Source organism: Gallus gallus, chromosome 8 (assembly GCF_016699485.2).
Source record: "Gallus gallus isolate bGalGal1 chromosome 8, bGalGal1.mat.broiler.GRCg7b, whole genome shotgun sequence".
NCBI classification, from domain to species: domain Eukaryota; kingdom Metazoa; phylum Chordata; class Aves; order Galliformes; family Phasianidae; genus Gallus; species Gallus gallus.
In genome coordinates this window covers 13,569,641-13,591,568 of record NC_052539.1, presented here as the reverse complement: position 1 = coordinate 13,591,568, position 21,928 = coordinate 13,569,641, and the positions used below count along the sequence as shown (strand labels likewise).

The window sequence follows — 21,928 nt, the reverse complement described above, 5'->3', positions numbered from 1 at the left end:
TACTACAGGACCCCAGAAATTGTGCTTTCAGTATTACCTGGCGTGACAGAAGCTTTCATTTTTTGTTCTTCGTGAGTACTGCATAAAACTAGGAAGGAGTCAGAAAAGTCCTGTTTTGCTGTATTAAATTAGTGCTTTCCATGTCATAAACTATGAACATGAAGTCACAAACGTGGCAGCTATGTCTGCTCTCATTGATGGGGCAGCAGGCAGCTGGTGGCTCCACTGAGAACCGGGTGCACAGAGGGGAAGCCCGCAGGGGGAGCTCCAGGCGCTCCTGGAAGCTGAGCTACAATAGAACGGCTGTTTTAACGCATTTCTAACTACAGTCCTAACGACCAGAGTAAAGTTACTGAGACTTCGGGCTTTTTTCTTCCCCAGAAATCAAAGCACAAGAAAGAAAGCAAAGAACATTTAAATTTCAGCTCAGTATAGTGAATCAAAGCATTGTGTGAGCAATATGTGCAGATACGGTTCTGATAGAAAGTTTAAACTCAATTTCTGCCTTTATTCAGTGAAAAAAAAATCCTGAAATACTTATAATTTCCACCAGGGTCTTCCCTGAATCCTTTCTTAACTTCATTTTGCACCAAGCTGTGATAAATGTAACTTTCACAGTAAAAAGTCTTATGTTTCTGCTAAATTAATGAAGATATTAGAAGCATGTGTAATACTTCAGTGCATTTTTGCCTATGAAAGCTCAGTACACTGTTGGCAACAAAAAGATAAGGAATAACATACCTGCCGAGGAATACGTCCGTGGTACCAGGCATGGCTACGCAGATCTTCACTGCTTAGCTGCAGCTCTTCCTCTAACTCTTTCTTCAGTTTTTCTGGGCTGTTGTCCATAACTTGCCGCTCCTTAGAAAACTGCAATAAAAGATTAAAAGCTTCAACTGTGCCAAGTTTAGTCATTAACATTTTACCTGGGTAATAACTTCCATCACATGATCTGCACTAACCACTGGAATGCAGGTGCTGCTTTGAGCAGGCTGACCTGGCTTCCATATCTTCTTGTATTTTGAAAAACCCAGCATTGAGTGAACATATTATTGCTATACATTGCACAGAATACAGAGGTGTTCTTTCTTTCCACCAAACCAAGCATACTACACCTGCAAAAACACTTCTCTTACTTCCTCTTCCTAGTAAAAATTCTAACTACCCCATGAAGTGGAGCTGGACCCACATACCTTGCTCCAATATTCTCCCCCCTCTTTAACGTTCCATTTTAAATTCAGATTCTCTGGGTGTTCCTGTGATGTTGTTGTAGTTGTCGGGGTTTTATTTAATCCCTTTCGCCCATCCAATTAACAACATTCCATACTCAATATTCCTGTTGCACTAAACATAAACTGACTTTACCAAATTACACTTCTATCCTTAAAGGGCTTAATTCTAAGGGTCATTAAATCTGTACATCTGGTTTTCTTCCTTCTTGAGGGAAAGCACTCTTGTTGCCCCTTAGCCCAGAAAGCATGAGATGCTTTCAACATCAAGAAACAATTACTGTAAGATGTTTCTGGAAAACATCTATAATTTCTTCTTGGAGGACAGTTTCCATGCTGGAACAATCCCATCAGGACTTGTTAGTCCTTCCTGTGAGCTATTAGTAGTGTTATAATAATAACACAAGGTGCAGCATTTTCTCTAGCAACATTTCAAGTACTCTTTTGTAAGCGTTTAGCAGAGGGAATTTCTTTGGACTTTCTTACATTTCTTACAGTCCTAAAGATGGACGCCAGGCCATCTTTAATGTTGCTGGTGAGAATTATAAAGGTTGGCTGTAAAGGCTGTTCAAAGGTGATGTTCAAGCCCAACTGCCTGACCACTTCAGGGCTAACCAAAACTTAAAGCACGTTATTGAGGGCATTATCCAAATGCCTCAATTGCTGCCAGGATCAGAGCACCAACCACCTCTCTAGGAAGCCTTTTCCAGTACCTGACCACTCTTACGGTAAAGAACTGCTTCCCAGTGTCCAGTCTGAACCTCCCCTTGTGCAGCTCCGTGCTGTTCCCTTGTATGCCACTGTTTGTTCCCAGGGAGCAGAGCCCTGCACCTCCCTTCTCATGAAGTTGCACAGAGAAATGAGGTTGCCTCTCAGGCTCCTTTCTTCCAGACCAGACAACCGCAGCTTCTCCTCACAGGACACGCCTTCCAGCCCTTTTATCAGCTAGATGCACTCTAGTGCCTTTCTACGTGATAGAGCCCAGAACTACATAAAATGTTCAAGCTGGGGCCACATCAATGCTAAATAGAGCTGGAGAATCACCTCTTGGCCATGCTGTTTAATGCACCCCCAAAAACATTTGCCATCTTGACTACCATGGCACGCTGGGAGCTTCAAAAGCCTAAAATACTCAGCAGAAAAAGACTCAAACCAGGTAAAAGGCTCAAACCAGCAGGTAACCTGCTGCTATTTGATCAAAGAATCAGAGTACACTCCCCCTTGAAGGAAAGTAATAATAATAATAATAATAATAACTTTAAAGAGAGAGAGCAACACAGGCCTCCAGCAGTGAAGTAGATTAAAATGAAGCATATTCCTCATGGCATTACTTTCTTTTTTCTTTGGCTCCGGATATGAGCCGAAGTTTAAAGGTTCCCTTCTCTGACACACTGATGTAAATATGCAATGCGTGTATTCTTTTAAAAATAACTGAGAAAGCTGTTGGTCACACACCAGGCCTGTTGTTTTCATGAGCACTGCTTTCTATAGTATTTTCATCTTTAAATATTCACAGCACCTAACTGAGGGAGCAGGTGGCACACATTTAGCACTTCTCAGCAATCAGCAATCCTCCCTGCAATTTCAAGTAGAATGAATTACAGCAGTTTACTAGACAGCAGATTTCAGGGGGAATAATGCCAGAAGAGGCAACCTGCTGCCAAGACTTATTTAAACATGCTGAGAGGCCTGAGAAACTCTGAGATATATTCTCTATTTCCCTCTGCTCTTCTCAGAGAAAATTATGGCTTTATTTATTTATTAAGATGAGCACAAGTGAGAGTGGTTGCTTAAAGATGAAGAAAAGAGACAAGAACATCCTGGTAAAGGATCATTTCTCATCAGTTTTGCTTCTTTGAACTGCAACCGAGTTATATTTATCTATACAAACGTGGTTCAAATTTGACAAGCATTTTCAACCCTTTACACTCTTATACAGTCAAGGCCTTTCACCAATTCTTCATAAGTCTTTTCAGAAGAAAAACTGTACAGGAACAATCCACACCACAAAGGCCATCTTCTCTGCATGGACTTTTACATAAAAACATGCCCAATATGAATAGATGAAGGCACAGAACGCAGAAAGTCACATAAGAGGCTGTGGTGAGGTCTCAAGTCTAACAGTGAATCCAAGTATCAACATGTAGTCAAGTAAGGTCAACAATTCCCCTCCACTCCAAGACTCACTGAGCTGTCAGGTTAAAACAGCTGAAATGACCTGTGAGACATGCTTGTCACCTTTGATTTCCCAACTCAAATAGCTGCCTGTGCATTTAAAGCTGACCAGCACTGATTCCAAAATTAACAGCTAATTATTTCACTGCCACATTTGGCAAAGTTATAAATAGTATTATAACAATCACATAAGCTGAGGAGGCAAACGTAGGGCACACAAATGGAGAGTACAGTTTTCAAGAGCACCCAAGCCACCACGTTTCCCATGACTGCACCGGGAAGTGGCTTAGAGAGCTTTCAAAGTCCCCTCTCTGATCTAAACAGGATTCAGTTGCAATGGTATACACATCTCTTATATTCATAGCTGTGTATTTTGTTGACATTCTGAAAAAGACTACTACTTTTAGGTGAACTGTACACATCACAAAAACATTTCTGAAATATATTTTTTACCAAGTAACTAGACTAGAGATATTTAAAAGAAAACCAGACCGCTATAGCAAATTGTTATTAATTCTAAAATCATCTCACTTTGTCTCAGTGGTAGGCAAAGCTATTGTAAATGGAACAGACTACAGCATACAAATGCAATAACCATTTGCTTAGGAGAACTAGATTCTTAGTCAACAGAAAGAGCTGCAGATCTTCACATATCAACTAATTTCATCCACACTGCTGACATAAATTACCTTAAAAAACAAACAAAACTAACAGGTTAATCCAAGTTACACTTGCACGCTAATTTCAAAAACAGCAGACAAACCTAGAACTTCTTCTAATGGTTAAAAGGACATTTCACTACTCAAATGTAATGAGACATTTTGCACTTGAATTACATCTAGCAACAGGACAGAAAAACATTTAAGGAATCCAAACCAACTAAATTGTTAACATTCACAGTCATCGATCTCTTAAAAATCCACTCCACTGTGGTTTACCACACTGAACATACCTGCTTGCCAGAGGTCAGCCATCTCCCTAGGTGAAGCAAACATGCTGAAATAACCCTTATGCAACTCTGAACTCAGTGGAAGATCTCCTGTGGCTAAGCACATATCCTACAATATGCAGGGGACAACATGCCTAGGTAAGCAAGTTCAGTACTAGCATGCCTTCCGGGACAGTTTTTTGTTGGCTAAGACATTTCTTATATAACCTGAGTGCACTGAAGAGAAAGTGTGAATGACAAACTGCCCGCAGTCATACTGGGCCATGCCTTTCTATTCTAAACGCTATTTCAAAGTCCTCTGATCCTGCAAGAATCTCTGCACACAATGAACTTCACATCATACAAGAAAGGGCTCAAAAATCAGCCCAGGTGCAACATACACAACCATGTTAGTCCATAATCAAGGAAGAGAGTCAGCTAGGAACAGCACAATTAGCTATTTCAATGGACTCTCATTTAAAAAGATGACTTATCCCATGCAGCATGACACAGATTCTTCAGCCTCATTTCTCTATCAATGGACAGCAAACGGTATGCTGTAAATTTGCACCAACTTCAAAGTGATAAACTTGCATTTAGCAGTACGTCCTCAGTTTGTGTATTTGCCTTATTGGCCCCTGCCCAATTACAAGAAAAGTGAATTTGTATGTACAGCTGGAGAGTGAAGTGGATGGTAAAAAGAAATAAACAAACAAACAAAAAATCTGGGGCAAAATTAAATACTTCAGTATGTTCTGCAACAAAACACATCTGAAGCAAAATGGAAAAGCCTCCAGTTCAGATACATTACAATTTCCAAATAGTAAAAACTCTGAGAGAAATCTTTGGAGTATATAAACAAATTAAGTCAGCAGGTCTTTCCAAATACAGATGCTTTCATTGACCCACAAAGAGCTCCCTGGAAGATGTGCTTTCCAAAACCTTTTGTTCACATTTTAATTGCATTGTTTTCAGTCTTGGTGCTATTTTAAGGATGACTTTTTTTCTTTTTTCTTTTTTTTAAACAGGTCTCTATAAGAAAAAAATACAGATCTACCTCTCAATGCATTGTCAACCTCAACCAAAAGCCCTCAAAATCCTACCTACGTACCTGAAGGAAAACTCAGAGTGCCAAAAGTTTGGAGTAAGGGGAAAAAAAACAACAACAAAAAAACCTAGTCAGAACAGTTATTTTAGTGTTTTTAGTTAATGCCACACCACACCAGTGGATTACATTTCACAAAAGACTTCTGCTTCAAGGCCATTACACCTGTAAGTAAAGCCTGCTTTTAGTTTAACAAGCTACTCTTGTATTACATAACATTTCACATTTTTCAGGCAAACATTAGCCTAGTGTACTGAACACGGGGACATAACAAAGTTTAAGGAAGTCAAACCAATTGCCAAAATATAAACTTGTTGCATGTAAATTTAAAAAGGACTTGACTTGCCACTCCGTGCCGTTCCTAACGAACTTGTGAACACATTTTAATGGACACTTCTCACAATAATGTGCTGTTCACGCATCTGAGATGTTATTTTCATTTGAGACTACAGCACTCTCCAAAGGAAACTTACTATATCAAGCTCACTTCAATCATTCTAGCTGAATTAATCACACTGGATTAGAATAATTTTTAATTGTGCTGAACAGTCTACTGAGTTTGGCGATTAAAATAAGAGTCCCATAGTTAGTTGTTTGCTACTCGCACTGGATTCCTTCTGCAGTTCATAATCTGCATCAGCTCCAGTGAAGTACACATACCAATGGACAATCAAAATAGCTGAGAGAAGAATCCCATGGGTTTCTACATACATCCCCGAAGCTCTCTCTCATGCATCCTAGCTTTCTTGGCTTACCTCAATTTCTATCCCAAACTGACATACATAAGCAAAATCAAATTAGAGGACTACTTATACAGATAGCAATAATCTTAATTTCTCCTCCAATGTAATCAAGTGTTGTTTTTATTATTTTTATTTTTAAATAGTTTAAATTATGAAGGGAGGGACTTCTACTTTTTAGATGCAATTTTAAAGTGGTCCATAATTTGTCAGGCTCCATCATCTCCTTCATTTCTGATAATGAAGAATTTCACATAATCTCTCCTTGTATCCTGCTGGCAAAAAAATTATTTTTACGTACTTAAAGTGCAGCCGGGGACTGTTACAGGTACCTGACTAAAGGTAGCTGCATTTTCATCCAAACTCAATCATTTCCTGGTGATTTGCAGAGTTCTGCCAGCTGAAATTAGCCCACCAGGCAGTCTCAGAACCACCTGATTTTTTGTTGCTTTGAAGATTCGAAGGGGGAAAAAAGAAATGGGGGGGGAGGGGCAGCTGGGATGGAGATAGGTCTGTGAAAACAACTGTGTGATTTGATTCAGGAAATAAAGCAAGCTTGCACCTTTCATAAACTTTGAATATGTGTACCCTACCTATCTAAAACAGATCTATCAACGCTTTCTCCCCAATCTTTTCTCCATTGCTGGAGGCCCACTACTTTTGTTTAAGTGCACATGAAATTTGAACTACAACCTTCTTCCTTCGTAATATTAAGAAGGGTAAGACTAGAAGAAAATTGAGAAAGAAAAATTAATGAAATTCTACTATTTCCAAACCACTGGAGAGCACACCTTAATCAACTTGATCACACAAAAAATGAACATGTCCAAGTCCAGTTCTGAATTAAAATCTACACCACTGCTATACAGACTCCTTAAGTCTCTATCCATGGACTCCTGCAATCTTGATCAGACTGCCTGTCTGGCAATATGAACATAAGTATATTAAAATATACAGTAATACGTATTTATGTTTTAATTTTGTTTATAATGAGTACGCTAGGCATTTAAAAGAACACTCATGCAGAACCAGACTCTCAGTCTTCACTTAAAAACACTTGTGTTGGTCCATGTTTTTCTTTGGCCAATAATTCTTTTCTACAAGAGCTTGTAAAGGGTCATGATAGCACAGATAAAGCTATTTCTCAAATAATAGTACCAACAGGGGAAAAAAAAAAAAAAAAAAAGTAGCTTTTAAACGCAGGAAACCATTTTCTGATTAGGTTGAACATTTTGAACAACTGGGAAACATTCTTCCTTAGGTCAGTTTTCTCTAACCTTCCTGAGTGCACAAAGTTCATGCAGGGCTATAACAACAAACACTACGTTAAATAATGAGAGGTGCAAAATGAAAAGTTGAAGTCTCCTTGCATAAATGACTGCCAGCTTCTGCAGGATTTTATTTTTACATTATAGTGACTTAATGGGTTGTCTGAGACATAGAACATAGTCATTGAACTTTTGTTATGCCCAGAACATGCCAGAGAAGGAGAACGGCAGCTTTGAAACCTCAAGATTTCTCTGTGCTTGTTTAGATACAAGATGACAACTTTTGAAGTTATCAAAGAAAAGAAAACAAGTCACTGTGACAAGTTCCATCATGACTGCAATGGCTCTTTAAAAAACAAATTAATTTCATTTAGAGTAAGTCTTCAGATTGCCCTAACGAAAAACCTAACTAGCCTGACATCTACACACAGTAGCCATTTTTATTTAATAAGTGAGATATGTGTTTGAAAGAGAAGAAATAAAAAAGGATTTTAATTTCAGTCCAATGTCAGCAGAAGGCAATGGAAAAAATACCACACAGACAAGAATTCCTTAATTTTCTAGGTGTCCACATTCAGAGCTAGGAGGACAGCTTCATTTCTAGAATATGGCTCCTGAGAAATCCCAAGTTTACAGTTAGTCAAATCCTAATCTCCTCACTCAGCAGCCCCAGGGATTTTGACTACCAAATCTGAAGAATTTTATAAGTTGGTTACCTTTTCTGTTTTAATCTGAGAAAAACTAAACAAACATATTAACAAGAAGTCAGATGCAATCCGCTGGTGAATGTCCCCACAGCAGTGAACAGGAATCCCTTATAGAGCAACGGTAGACTTTATACTATCCACACACACATGAAAGAAAGCATACTGCAGTTAAAAAAAAAAAAAAGATCAATTGTGTAAAATTAACATGGGGATTTGAACAAAATGACAATGTAAGACTTAAAAAGTCAAACTCTGCATCAAGACAGCAAAGTATCAAAGTCCAGGGAGCTACACAAAATTTCACACGATTTTGGTAAGTTGATCTTTTCCATTTGGCCCCCTTCAACATCAAAAAATCTAATGTCAACAGGCAGATCCATACAACTTGTAAACTCATGTTATCAAGTTCAACTGCCTCCACATACAAGCTGAAAGCGGATACATGAAGCCCAAGGATGCCAGTGAAACCGATTTAGATAATCACATACTGAAGAAACATTAATTAAGATCTACTATGTATAAAAAGTGTTTGCATTTCACCCAAGATAGGAGATGGTACTTGAAATAAGTAGCTGCTTATAAAAGGCTTCTGATCCATGCCACATTCATAGCATTAGTACATTACGCAGTAGTGAGATAAATCAGCATGTTGGAAGTTTTAAAACTTGGCAGCCCTGATAAATTGAGTGGCTTTCCCCTTTAGCACAGCTTCAGCTGAGGGTGAATCATAGTCAAGAATTCAGAATGAAAATACTTGAATGTCAAGGTCTGTCTTTCCAGTCATTATGACTATACCAGCTAAAACTGAAACAAACAAACAAACAACTTCCTTCACTTTTAAAAACACTATTTTACCACTGATTTATTCTTAATTCTTAACTCCCAAAAAAAGGCAAAAATGAAAGAACAATGAAGTCACAATTCATCATTCTCTCTTCACAGTTCTTATTCACCAACAAAAACCCTGTGCCTTTTCCTCAAATGCAGATGACCTGTACTCCAAACAGCTATTAGAACCAAATGGGATTTTAAAAGGTACTGACAGATCATGATTGAAGAATAGATTGATCCAAGTTCAGATCTTCTCTTTGTATTTTCTATTATCATACAGAAAACAAAGCAAACTTCTGCTCTTGAGATCCCAATTTAACATGCTAAAAGTAAGTACAGCAAAAAGCAAGTCCTCAAGCGCTGAACCTTCCTGTGTTTTGAGACAGCATGAGGCTCCCTTGAGATCAGATACATATCGCTTTCAATTAAGTTAGATAATACACTGAATTTTTCTTGACATAGGGGGGTGGGAGGAATTGAATTCAGAGGTAGCGGTTGACGTCAACATCTTTATTTATGGATCAATTTGGTATTTAAATGCATGATTATTTCCTATTAAAACTAAGAATTAATCCCATCTAATTACACAGACTGATTTTGCTTGAAGTATTATGTTTCTACAAATTAAGTAAGATGACGACTTAGACCAAGTTGTTCATACGGTCCTAGGTACTTTGCCACCTAATGGGAATGTACAACATTTGGCCTCCCGGTGCAGACATTACTTGCTTTCACAATCAGCTGTTTCTATACCTACAGCCATTTTCTCTGAAACAAATGCACCCCAGTTCCCGACTGTCAGAACTTCTTAAAATAGCAGCTCATTGGATTCAACTAATGCTAAATCTGCATGATGGAACAAATGCATTCAAATCTATTTTAAATGCTGCAAATCTCTTTAAATAGAATCTTATTTTTGAAAGAACCCAGCTGTAATTTTTTTCTACATAAAAGGTTTTATTTTTTCCCTCCATACAGCAAACACTATTAATGTTTCAGTTTCTCCAGAGACTGTATGGATTAGACCAAATGGAAAGTTGCTATGACGACATCACTGTTATTTTAGGTATTAGGAATTCATGCCAAGTTAAACAAAGAGCACGCATGGTCAAGAACAACAGTTTTATAACTGCTCTGACATCCAACAATAAAGTCCACTTTTCAGGTTTTAGAATAATAGAATGTTAAGCCTTATGTTTAAAATTCTAATGAAGATCAAGATTACAGTAACAGGAGAGTATCTTTAACTCTCCATTCTGATGGTAACTTCTGACATTTGTCACAGTCAGAAAGAGAACAGTCTGATCAGAGTCACTTCTCCAGCATGCCCAGAAGACTGAGGCCCACAACCCACTTTCAGAATTCAAAAGGCTGAACCATTAGGGACAAGAAAGGTGAGCAATGGTTGCTCCCAAATTTAAGCTCCTGCATCCAAATATGAAAGTCTACAGGCTACGAGATAGCAACCTTCACATCCTTGTTGCACGTGTGCCAGAAAAGCAGTACACATTAAGGCAGTGAATTATATAGCTGACAATAGATATTCAAAGAACAATTTAAGCATAAATCTTAAATAGAAAGATTTTAAAGTTTAGATGCTGTTCATAGATCCCCAAAAGTGATTGGATAACTTACTCAATTACAGTTCAATTACCCCTTCTAAAAGTATGGCTCTAAATGTTTATGAAGGCTTGTTCTTTGCAAATAGGACACATTTTCTGAGCTTTGTAATTTAAAAATTTCAAAATACAAGTTGAGTACTAAATTGTCTAATGTGTTTTCAAGGACTGAGTTTCTATGCAAAATTGTCTATACTTTCATTAAGCAAGTGAAAAAGTTAGAGAACCAAGTGGTTTGATATACATTCCGAAAGCTTGAAACTTCACTAAATTCTTCTCAACAAGTCCAAAAACAGTGGCATGCGTTTTTTTTTAAACTTGCTTAAACACGAAGACAAGCAGCTTAAGACTCATACACCTGAAAGCTGCTTTCTCCCTGAGATGCTGGTGTGTTCTAAAGATTTTCTTTAGAACAGAAACACACTGTATCCATCCATCATATAAAAACAAACCCTTCTGAGCAGAAACCAAGAGCATTACCAACTAACATTTTATTTTCTTGCTATTATTGAAAAAGGACACCTACCTTGACTCTGATAATAGACTTACGGTGATAAAAGCAGCAAAGTGCTGCAATCAGCATTTGAAAAACATTATAATCCTTCGGCATGTTCAGTTCGTCTGTTTGTACGTCCTCAAGACTGAAGATGAATGGTCACTACTACGGATTTCAGAGATTTAACAAGCTCTTCAGTATGACCACTGTGCCTGCTGGAGCTGACACACCCCTCTGCTCACATATCAGACAAGGACACTTTCCACAGCTGAAGCTGATACTATCACTGCAGCAAACGTTGGCATCCTTGCTTCCAGTATGCCATATAGAGTATGCCAGAATCCTCATGTGATCTGCTCCACTCACCAGTGAAATCCTAGCTCCTCTATTTGGTATCCCCAGAATCAGGGCTGCACATAAGCCACCAGCTCAAGACAAACTTCTCCTGATGAGATAAAGTACCTGACTGTCTCCCTGCACTGATAAGAGATTAAACAGTTGCTTCAGCCCAGTTACACAGCATTTTCTATCTGCATCATCAATAATATCTTCCAACATATAGAAGATAAAACCAAAGATGAAAATCAGTACTTGATGATAGTTGCTTATCACATGTGAATAAGATTTACATCTTTAGAGCTTATGTATAAAAGGGAAATTATGAATCTCTTGATTTTTAATTAGGAAGCTTCCGGTGATCAGTCCTTGAAGGAAAAAAAAAAAAGCTACAAAGCCAACACTGCCAGCATGGCCAGTGTTAGGGGTGTAAGAAAGGTACTATCAGCATTTAAACTATCACTAGATAGCCCTACCTTGATTATAGTCCCATGGAATAATGCAAGTTGCAAGAGAAAGGAAAGATGCAATTTAAAAACCTCTGGTTTGACAAAGTAAAAATTTACAGCAAACAAGTTACATTTTTATGGCTGTGATTCTATTTTCTTGGATGCCACAGTTGCACACAGATGTTGCCATCAAGACTGTGACAACTAGAATATTTTATCTGCTGCTCCACAGCACAGAGAGATTGAAAAAAAAAGAGCTAAAACCTGCCTAACAGATTCTTCTATGCCATGCTTTTAATCTTCCTGCCTACATTCTGCATTCCAGTTTAATTTATACACCACAGGATCATACTCTAAGGATGCAACTACATCACAAATTGTCTAGAGAATGAGATCAGCACATTTCTACATTATCTGCTTATCCAGCAGACTCCTGAACCAGATGAAAACTAAATTCTTCATCTGTGTCTTATATTTCTTACTACTAGGCAGGTTGCGTAGACTCTATAGTTTGTAATTTACTTAAGCATAATCCGGGGAACTCTTCTAAAGCTGCAAAAAGTTTTAGTTCTCTTGTTAAAATTTAACGTATGACCTGTTGTCTGAAGACAACTCATTCAGAGTATTTTAAGTAGCTAAAAAAATTTCGTACTCTACTTTTTCCACTGCCCTTAGAACATGAAAAAAGATGCTGGATCTTCCTTGCATATCCTTGAAGAAACAAATTTCACCCAAATGCATAAGAAGCTTGTGGAATTCATTGACAGAACGTGTTATTAGAGAAAAGAGGTCAGTAAACCAAGAATGACTGTTCATGTTTACAAGAACACCTCTCTGCACTGCTTAATTTCAGGAAGTTTAACAAGTTTCATTTCCATCAAAATTAACTACTGATTCATGAAAACTTGCCTCAGAACTGCACAGAGCAGAGTGAGATGGCAGGAGAAATCAGAGAAGTTAAATCAGTACAGCACTGATTCTCACAATTTTGCACTTACTCTAGCTCTTCTGCTTTAATAATGGTGTTAAGCACACTTATTCTGATGTGACTTCATCCCAGAAAGAGATAAGTTTTCCAGACTCTGCTGTCAAGGTAGTTTGTATTTTAATCCCAAAAGAAACACTTTGCCATGAAATGTGCTAGGAGAATGATGTTTTCTTGTTTTGAAAGGTAGCTTCTACTAACAGAAGAAAGGAGAAGAGGGGTGAAAAGCTCCAAGAACAGAAACTCCCCACAACAAGGAGACAGGAAGGAGTTAACAGATCCCCACATTATGCAGTCAGTGGATAGCTCACTGAGTGGTAAACCACTGATCAACAAAGCATCTGTCCTGTGCGCTTCAATGCCTTCTCAAGAACTAATGCTATAAAGGGCAAATACCTTGCTTAAACATAACAGTGGTTAGAGACAAGACCTCACCTCCATAGCAGCCTAAGAGACTTGGTGAAAGAAAACAAAATGCACTGGATTGAGGACTGCAAAGAAGCACCTAACACATTAAAATGAGAAACTTTGAAGAGATTTTTAGCTTGGATGGCACTAAGAAGTTACAGATAATTCAGATCTCAAATTATGAGTTAGCTCCAAGGACTGTTTAAAAGGAAGAGTTACTTGTCCTTTTATGTCAGCAATATATTCCATAATTAGGAGGATGTATTTATTAAATGTTTACAGATGTCCTCAGATAATACTTGCGAAGCAATACTTCCTACTTAATAATAGAGTACCTCCTTCCCACACTGAACAACTGAATGAGGTGAATGTCCTCAGTGTTTGAATCAAGCAATGGGACTTTGCACATAAGCTAAGCAGCAGCACTGAGCAAAGAAAACAGCACAGTACACTAAGGTTTCATTTGGTATATCATGAACAGAAACTACCATCACAGGAACTCAAAACTATACCAGGTGACAAGAAAGGCTGATTAAGCTATTTTGGCAACAGAAAGAAACTGGTTTAGCAATGCAAAATCAAGTGCGACGCTAATTCCAAAAAGCATCAGAAATAAGTTTAGAAAAGGAAAAAAGCTCTTTAAGGCAGAAGGGGAGAGGGACAAAATATTTTATGACCAAGCAAAGAATAAACATACACTGGAATTTAGACAAAGGTTCTCAGTCATAAGACTTTCCCAAGAATTGAGGGCTGGAGCAGCAGATCTAACAAAATTCAGCATTAAGCACTTCACTGAAAGGAAAAAAACAAAACATCCAAATCCCTGTAAGAGCACAATATAGTGTTTGTGACAATAGGGAGGATGCAGCACCCTTTATGTGCTTGTGCTTTCCTCCCTTACCAAGCTCTAGACTACAAATCCAATCAGCTGTTGCTGTGGTTCATTTGCTAATGCACATGTATTTCCCCAGGCCTCAGTAACTTCACACGTACATTCGTGTCTTACTGAGACCTGCTAGTTTGGCAGCATTGTGTATGACTCATTTACCCAGGGAAACTTCCTGGTATAGTTTAAATGGTCTAGTTTGAATGATACAATTCCTGACATGGCTACTTCACCTGAAGCAATGTGTGAAAATACAAGGGAGGTATAGAATTAAGTTTTTTGCTTATGAATCATCTTCCCAAACATTTTCAACAGGAGCTGGATTCCTCCTCTAGTCTTTCTCATACCGACAGCATAGAGACTGAATGATGGCATCGTCACCAAACACCCTTGACTGTAGGCAGAATCTCATTACTTCATTGCATAGCTCAATTGGAAAAAGTATATTTAGCTTAACACGCACATACCTATTTTTCATTTGAAAGGCTTATTATTAAGCACCAGAAACAAAGAAAGTTTTAAAACCACAGCTCAACATGAACAGTACTGCATAAATTACAGATCATAATTGTCAGTTCTCCATTTCCTGTCTGCAATGGAATAAGAATCAAAAACTATGTATGTTGTCAGAATGAGAGAAACAATAACATTTACCCTTAAAAATAATACTGTACAATTTCATAGAGCAGCTGCTGACTTTTTTTTTTTTTAAATCAGCAGTATTGTTGACAGGAAAAAGAGTGCTTTATTTGGATATTTAGATAGTGCACCTATTTTTTTTTTAATGTAACAAGATTTTATTTTATTTTTTAATTTAAGGTTAACATATGTTCTGCACCTACAGTTCAAAGAACAAATGATGCATTCTTAGGAACCAGAGTCAGAACCGAACCTTTGTATGACACTGTAATACAGTAATATGAAAATCAAGACTAGCGGAAGAAATCACAGAGTACACAAGAAACCTCTGGGTGATGGTATGATAATTCTTGCTCTGATGGCTATCATGGAGCTGCTTTCAGCCAGCATGACTAAGAACACCCCTCATGCTGCTCCAAATTACACTACATTCATAGCTAGGAAATACTGACTCAGAGGAGCAAAGGACAGTTTAGCCATTTTCACTCTTCTGTCCTGCAACTTTCACTGGTACTTTGAGTTCTCACACTCTGTAGAAGAAATAAACTGTTTCATATACAGCAGAAAAATAGTATTTGATATTTCTGAAAAGCCAAGCTATCAATGTGATTCTAATGTTCTCCAACATCAAGACATCAACCATATTCCTCTTTGTTTTCAAGGATTCTTGGCAAGCATTTTAACATATCTGATAAGGCCTTCATTTCTTTTGAAGGGTGGCTGGCTAGAGTACTTTTGATAGTTAAGTTTACTTAGAAAAGATTTCTAAGCTCATAGCTCTTAAACTTACGAAATTAAGGACATTTGATCATATAAATGTTTCAAATCAACTTCCTAATAATCCATCAGGATGATAAATTGAGGTGTATCTGCTAGTCTGATCTGTATTATTACAAAGCCTCTACAATTACTTTAAGTGTTTCATGATCTGGCTTAAATTACAATTATTCAGCACCACAGATTGGGACTGTTCTGACACACCTGAACTTCTTCCAGCTCCAATCACAGCACAGGGCATATGCAGAAGCTTGAAGCATTCACGCTAATAGTGTGAATCTGTTCTGAGGAAATCCTTCTAGGCTGCTTTAATCTTTCTGTCTTTCTTTCAAGACAGAATGTTGGAATCATTTATCTTGGGGTTGTGCGTTTCTTTTTCTCTCATTACAAAAACAAAACAAAAAACAGTAGCAGAGATTTCTTTGGCTTCAAGGATGTAATGGCTCAAATCAGCCAACTGAACTCTGTAAAGATAGAAACTTCTGAAAACTCACAAGCAGTCTGAAGTTATCAAAGTCTGCAGAGCTAAAAGAAGCTATTTTGAACCAAACAGCACCAGTTCATGGGAGTGCTTATAATTCACACAAGGATGTACGATTATCAACTTCACATTACAAAGTACTAATTTCAGACCAAGGCTCATGAGGGGATTGGTGACTTGTAACTATTATTTGGTACTACATCAACAAGTCATCTAAGCATTTAAATCAGCTTAACAATATTCAAAGGAACACATGTGATGCTACAGTAGCTTTCTTTCCACTAAATGAAAGTAAACAATACACCCAGAAAGCTAACCATAAACCATAGAAGACATGGTGTACTGTACAAGGGTCAGCAGCCTAAATCTGATATAGCACCCACCCAATCCAGAGCGTGCTGCTAGACTAATAACACCATAGAAGGTACAGAACCTCTTCATCGCACAGCGCATATGCACAGTCTAACCTGGGTTGTGACCATCTATTGCCATGAAATGGCACCTGTCAGGTTGTAATAAAGTAAAAAAAATTGAAAGAAAAAGAATCAAAGCATTTAAATTTTAAGTATGGAACATTATTCTTTTTATATGTATGTCTTTTCTCTATAGCTAATTTGTGGCTCTGATGTGAGAAAAAGCCAGAAAACAGAGGATGACAATTGATAAATTATTTGTCCACAGAAACAGCATTGTCACAACACCCACTACCACTTAAGTGCCAGTACTCAGTCCTTAGGACAAGGCCTAGCACCTCTAACCAAAGTTCTGCGGGGGATGCCTCCAAATACTGGTACTGACCTACTGTTCACAGCTGAACAGTTTTTAAAGTGTAAAATACATGGAGGAAAGGGGATGACAACGTTGAAAATGCTACTTACTTTTGTCTGTCCTTGACTGAACTGTCAGTGGGCGCAGTGTCCCACTACCTAGCTCATGTCATACCATTCCTGTGTCGTTTCTTACTAGAACCGACTCCTTCATATACTAATCTCACTTCCTGCAAGCTCTTGTTGGTGCAGTTCCTGATCATAAATCAAAAGACACAGCTGTAGCTGTCATTACACTTGTTTGCATTGCAGGGGTGCGGTATGGGAGAGGTCAGCCAAACTCCTTCCTTCTCTCCGTAGCAGTTCCGTGAGGAAAAGTCAGGAAATACTCTGCAGTTATTGTACAGGAACAGCAAGAAAACAGAGATACCATTTACTTAATGTTCAAATAAACCTTTGGTAATTGGAGTCGTCTAAAAATATAGATCGGAAACTGCAAAAACAGGTGTCCAGCCTTCTTAAGAGCTTCCTGCTGGGTCCTAATGTGAACTTTAGGACATCTAAGTACCTTAAAAAATCTGCTCTTTTATAACTAAAACACCCAAACCTCACAGACATCTGGCAATAGGCATAGTTTTTCTTATAGACATTTATTAAGAAGCTACCAGGCGCTACTATTGATCCAAACTAGTCTACGTATGCTTGAGCTCCATCTACTGTCTGCCACTTTGTGTATAAGCATTAACCTATTTTGTAAGGTCTCATCCGTCTTTCTTTCAATTTATTCCTTGTACTGGATAAAATAAAGACGTGTAAAGGCATGTTTCCTTTTTTTTTTTTTTTTAATTTTTTGTTAGGAGTCCATTCACAACTTCTGGCTCATATTTTCTTTCCTTTCATGTTGATTTACCTGTCATTAGTCTAACTTCAATTTTGCTGAACACTGTACAGAAGATCTCTTGCACATAAAAATGACCCACTAATACAGTTACTAACTGCAGATTTCTGCATTTGAAAGCCTGCCCACTCCAATCAAAGTAAAGTGTTTGTCTGAGATCTACTCCAATTTCAGCTATAACTCAAAGATGAAAAAATTCTTTTACTTCACCAAGGTAACTGGAAGAACCTCAAAATGAACCATTAATCAGAACTCCCGGATACCCTAAAATACTTGCCTTTTATAAAAAGAAAGATTTTGTATGCATAACACTCGAAAATTAAACCCAAAAGTCACAGGGTTCTGCTGGAGCTCAGTTTTTCATAGCCTTTAGCAGCATGTATGAGTTTGAAAAGGGCTGTTTTCCCCCACATTTCTGCATGATACACTTTCATGAAATTGAGGAAGCAAATGCAGTAAGCTCATGTCAACTCACACACTGAAAGACTTTACTAACTGAAAGACTTGAGGACAAGGAGGCAAATGATCTCAGAGTATTCAACACAGTCACTAAAATTCTATTCCCTCATTTATGTATGTGCTTAGTTTCTAACAGCACTTGATGCATAAAACCCTCAATCAGCAAATTTTGCTCCTTTGAGAGTATAAATTTGTAGATGATATCACAACTGAAATATACTTCCAATGCTCCTTCTTCTTCCCTCTCTGCAGGCAGATTTGTATCCAAACAGTATGTTTCCAAAAAGAGATAAGAAGTACAGCCACACGCAATACACTACTCTTACCCTGATTAGACACTTCACCTCCAGGTGCTTCATCACTAAGAATACCCGAAATGTTTATTAATAATTTGACTCCTACAAGCTATGTACACACTCTCTCTTGCTGTTTATGTATTTGTATAAGTTTGAAAATCAACTTCAGTAACGTGTCACCATATATGAGTTTAATATAAACAGTTTCACATACCAATAAGCCTTTGCTCTTAGTCCACCTACAGATTAGAAAAAGGATCCAAACACATCAATAATCATTGTTTTTAAAGCTTAGTTCCCACAGCATATTAATGAAGACTCAGAATGAAAAAGAAATATTCCACACAAAACCACAGCTCAGCAACTGTTAGGAGAAGATCAACACAAAGGATGGTAAACTGCAGTGAGGTCTCTATTCCATTAAGAGTTTAAGTATCTCACATGAATAAAATTGTGTTGCACTCACAGCTTTTATATATATATTTATACACACACACACACCTATTTATGTATGTATATATAAGTCTGCTGTAAGCTATAAGAATTCCAGCAGATGCCCTCATACACACAGCAAGACACCTACTTCTTCTCCTTGTCTTAACTGATGCAGTGTTTGTACAGAAATTGGAAAGAAAAATCAAACTCAATTTACAATTAGATTAACTTCTATGCACTTTCAACTCAAATCTTCAAAAATCCTTTTCATCATGCATGGGGTTGCTCTTAAGAATATATTAAATGTACACTGCAAGGGAGGTGGGACAAACTACGTGCAGCAATACTGCCATTCAGCACCTTTCTTTCTGAGACATAGATAGCACTTTTTTGGGAAATGGGATAGGTTTTTTTTTTTTTTTTTGTCAAATAAGGCAGCGTAAGGGATTGGGTGCAGTATTACACACGAAAGCACTGCTTCTTCCAGAAATGATCTCTCACTTCAACAGTCACAACATCTAATAAAATTACACATCTGCACTAAAAATGAACCACAAACCAAGGAGGACTAGAAAATGACCACCCTTTTATTCTCCTTTATTTGAAAAGTAAATAAACATTATCATTCACTATTATTTCCTTTAATGATGTCATCATTTTGAATTAAGAATATAATTGATAGCAATCTATAACTGTCAGCATTTGAGGGCCATAGATATTAATATTTTGGATAGATATTAATATTAGATATTAATATTTTGCAAATTAGAGCAATGTACTTTTATAGACAGTTTTCACCTCAAAGCTTGACTGCGATCTCAGTGCATGTAGTAGCTTTTGGTGACTCCACAACAGACATTATTTAACAGTTAATGAGTGATAATATTCAAGAACTAGAATACAGACAGTAAGAGGGTCAAATTTGTAACAAGAGGGTAGATATAAGACTGATCCTTAGCATATAATTATAGAGAATACGTGGTGTTGAAAGTATCAACATTTTAGATTTATTGAAGCCTAGTGAACATTATGAAAACTATTTCACATGCAAAATAACGTAAACTCTATTTCAGCATCAGGGAAGGGAAATGCAACAGCTACTGCTAAAAGACTTTCCAATAAAGGCCAGATTAATTAGAAAGCCATTATCCACTTGAATGAATTCATATGAGGATTATCATACACAAATTAAAAAAAACCCTCTACTCTCGGTATACTTAAGAAAAAAAGAAAGGGGAAAAAAAAAAAATAAAAATCGAGACCACCAGATCTTAAAAGCTGATCAGGTCATGCAAGAATGGGTGACTGGGAGAAAAGCTCCGAACAGTTACAGGCTAATCTGAGACTCTCCCTTCCACAATACACACACTAGGACAGCAGACTGAAAAATGCATCATCTTGAGCAGCAGTAGAATCACAGCTCCTACGTATTTACTGAAAATATCAGCTTAAATTTTATTCATCGCTTTGCACTCAAAAGACTACAGAATTGCTGACTCAATCATCTTCCTACAGAGTAGCCTGCTAGCCAAACAAGTCTCAACATTGCTAATTACTGAAGCTCGGGTGTAAGATCCATCACTAATTATGGATAACTATTCTATCAAATGAAACGAGCTTTCATTAAGTCCAAGTAAATGGGGACAAGATTATCATAATGATTTTAGGGGAATTAACTATTTAAGAGCTGCTGAATTTTAACCACATATGCAACTCACACAAGCCAGGATGCCATGAAGGACAATGACATCCTGGCTTGTATCAGAAGTAGTGTTGCCAACAGGAGCAGGGAGATGATTGTCCCCCTGTACTCAGCTCTGGTGAGGCCACACCTCAGTCACTGTGTTCAGTTTTGGGCTCCTCACTACAAGACACTGAAGACATGGAGCATACCCAGAGAAGGGCAACAAGGCTGGTGAGCAGTTTGGAGCACAAGTTTTATCAGGAATAGCTGAGGGAACTGGGATTGTTTAGTCTAGAGAACAAGAACCTCAGGAGAGACCTTACTGTTGTCTTTACTACTTGAAAGGAGGTTATGGCAAGGTGGGGGTTGGCCTCTTCTACCACATAACTAGTGATAGGACTAGAGGCAATGGTCTCAGGTTGTGCCAGGAGAGGTTAAGTCTGGATATTAGGAAAAACATCTCCAAAAGGGTGCTCAGGCACTGAAACGGGCTGCCCAGGGAGGTGGTTGAGTCACCATCCCTGGAGGAGTTCAAGAAACATTTAGATGTTGTACTAAGGGATATGGTTTAGAGGGATAAGGGATAAGAGGAAATATCGTCAGTCGGTAGACAGCTGGACTAGATGATCTTGAAGGTCTTTTCCAACACTGATGATTCTATGAACTCCTTAAGTCTTGAAATTTTCCTTGGCTGCTAAGTGGATTAGAACATCTATCCTAACAATGCCAGTGATACCCAGACAAAGAACTTCCCAAAAACTTGTATAATTTAAGAGGAAGAGTTGATGGGGAATATCTTTCATCCCTATTCTATGTCTCTAAAGAGGGAAAAAAAAAAAAAAAAGGGTATGATGAAGGTTATAATGAAATTAATACGAAAATTTTATTATTAATAGCAATGACAATTAAAAAAATTCACAGTAACAATATTTTTCTCCAGCAGAGGGCAATGTATAACTATCAGCTACTCAGCAAGCCTCAGAAGGAGGATCTTATTTAATTAAGAGGTGGATAAATGTATGCATTTTACATTAGATTAGATCTAGCAGGGTCTTATCTTTATGAATCACACACAATTTATAAAGAGGCATCTACTGTGTGGTGATATTTGTGACACTAAAGATCCTACTAAGTAGAGGAACATAGAAAACCGTAAATATCTCAGTAAAACATCATTTAGTTCAGTGCCAAGGTCTAGCCAACAATCTTCAAGTTGGATATCAATTCCATAACGACAAAAAGATAAGTAAATTGAAAGTCAGATATATGGGCATGCTCTTCATTAAAATACATACTGTCTGACACTTCTGCCTTCTGTGATACTGCTGCA

At 37.7% G+C, this 21,928-nt stretch overlaps 1 protein-coding gene and 1 long non-coding RNA gene across 20 annotated transcripts in view; one reads left to right on the top strand and one right to left on the bottom strand.

The window, feature by feature from the left end:
• BCAR3 (BCAR3 adaptor protein, NSP family member) overlaps positions 1-21,928 on the bottom strand; it is an 86,715-nt gene that overhangs the window by 12,270 nt on the left and 52,517 nt on the right. For 16 of the 18 annotated variants that reach the window (XM_046944753.1, XM_040705050.2, XM_040705041.2 and 13 more), the window contains one exon: positions 742-870. In XM_046944753.1, the coding sequence (XP_046800709.1) occupies positions 742-870 (129 nt within the window). Of the gene's footprint in view, positions 1-741; positions 871-11,128; positions 11,356-16,937; positions 17,014-21,928 lie in introns of those variants that run through there. The other 2 variants (XM_046944754.1, XM_004936594.5) reach the window with 2 other exon arrangements.
• Positions 4,569-20,192, top strand: LOC107053964. 2 transcript variants are annotated; one of them, XR_001467797.4, is made up of 4 exons: positions 4,569-9,187; positions 10,269-10,377; positions 12,559-12,672; positions 13,059-20,192. It is a non-coding gene; the product is annotated as an uncharacterized LOC107053964 (long non-coding RNA). The 2 variants fall into 2 exon arrangements; XR_001467796.4 differs by having other exon boundaries at positions 13,055-20,192.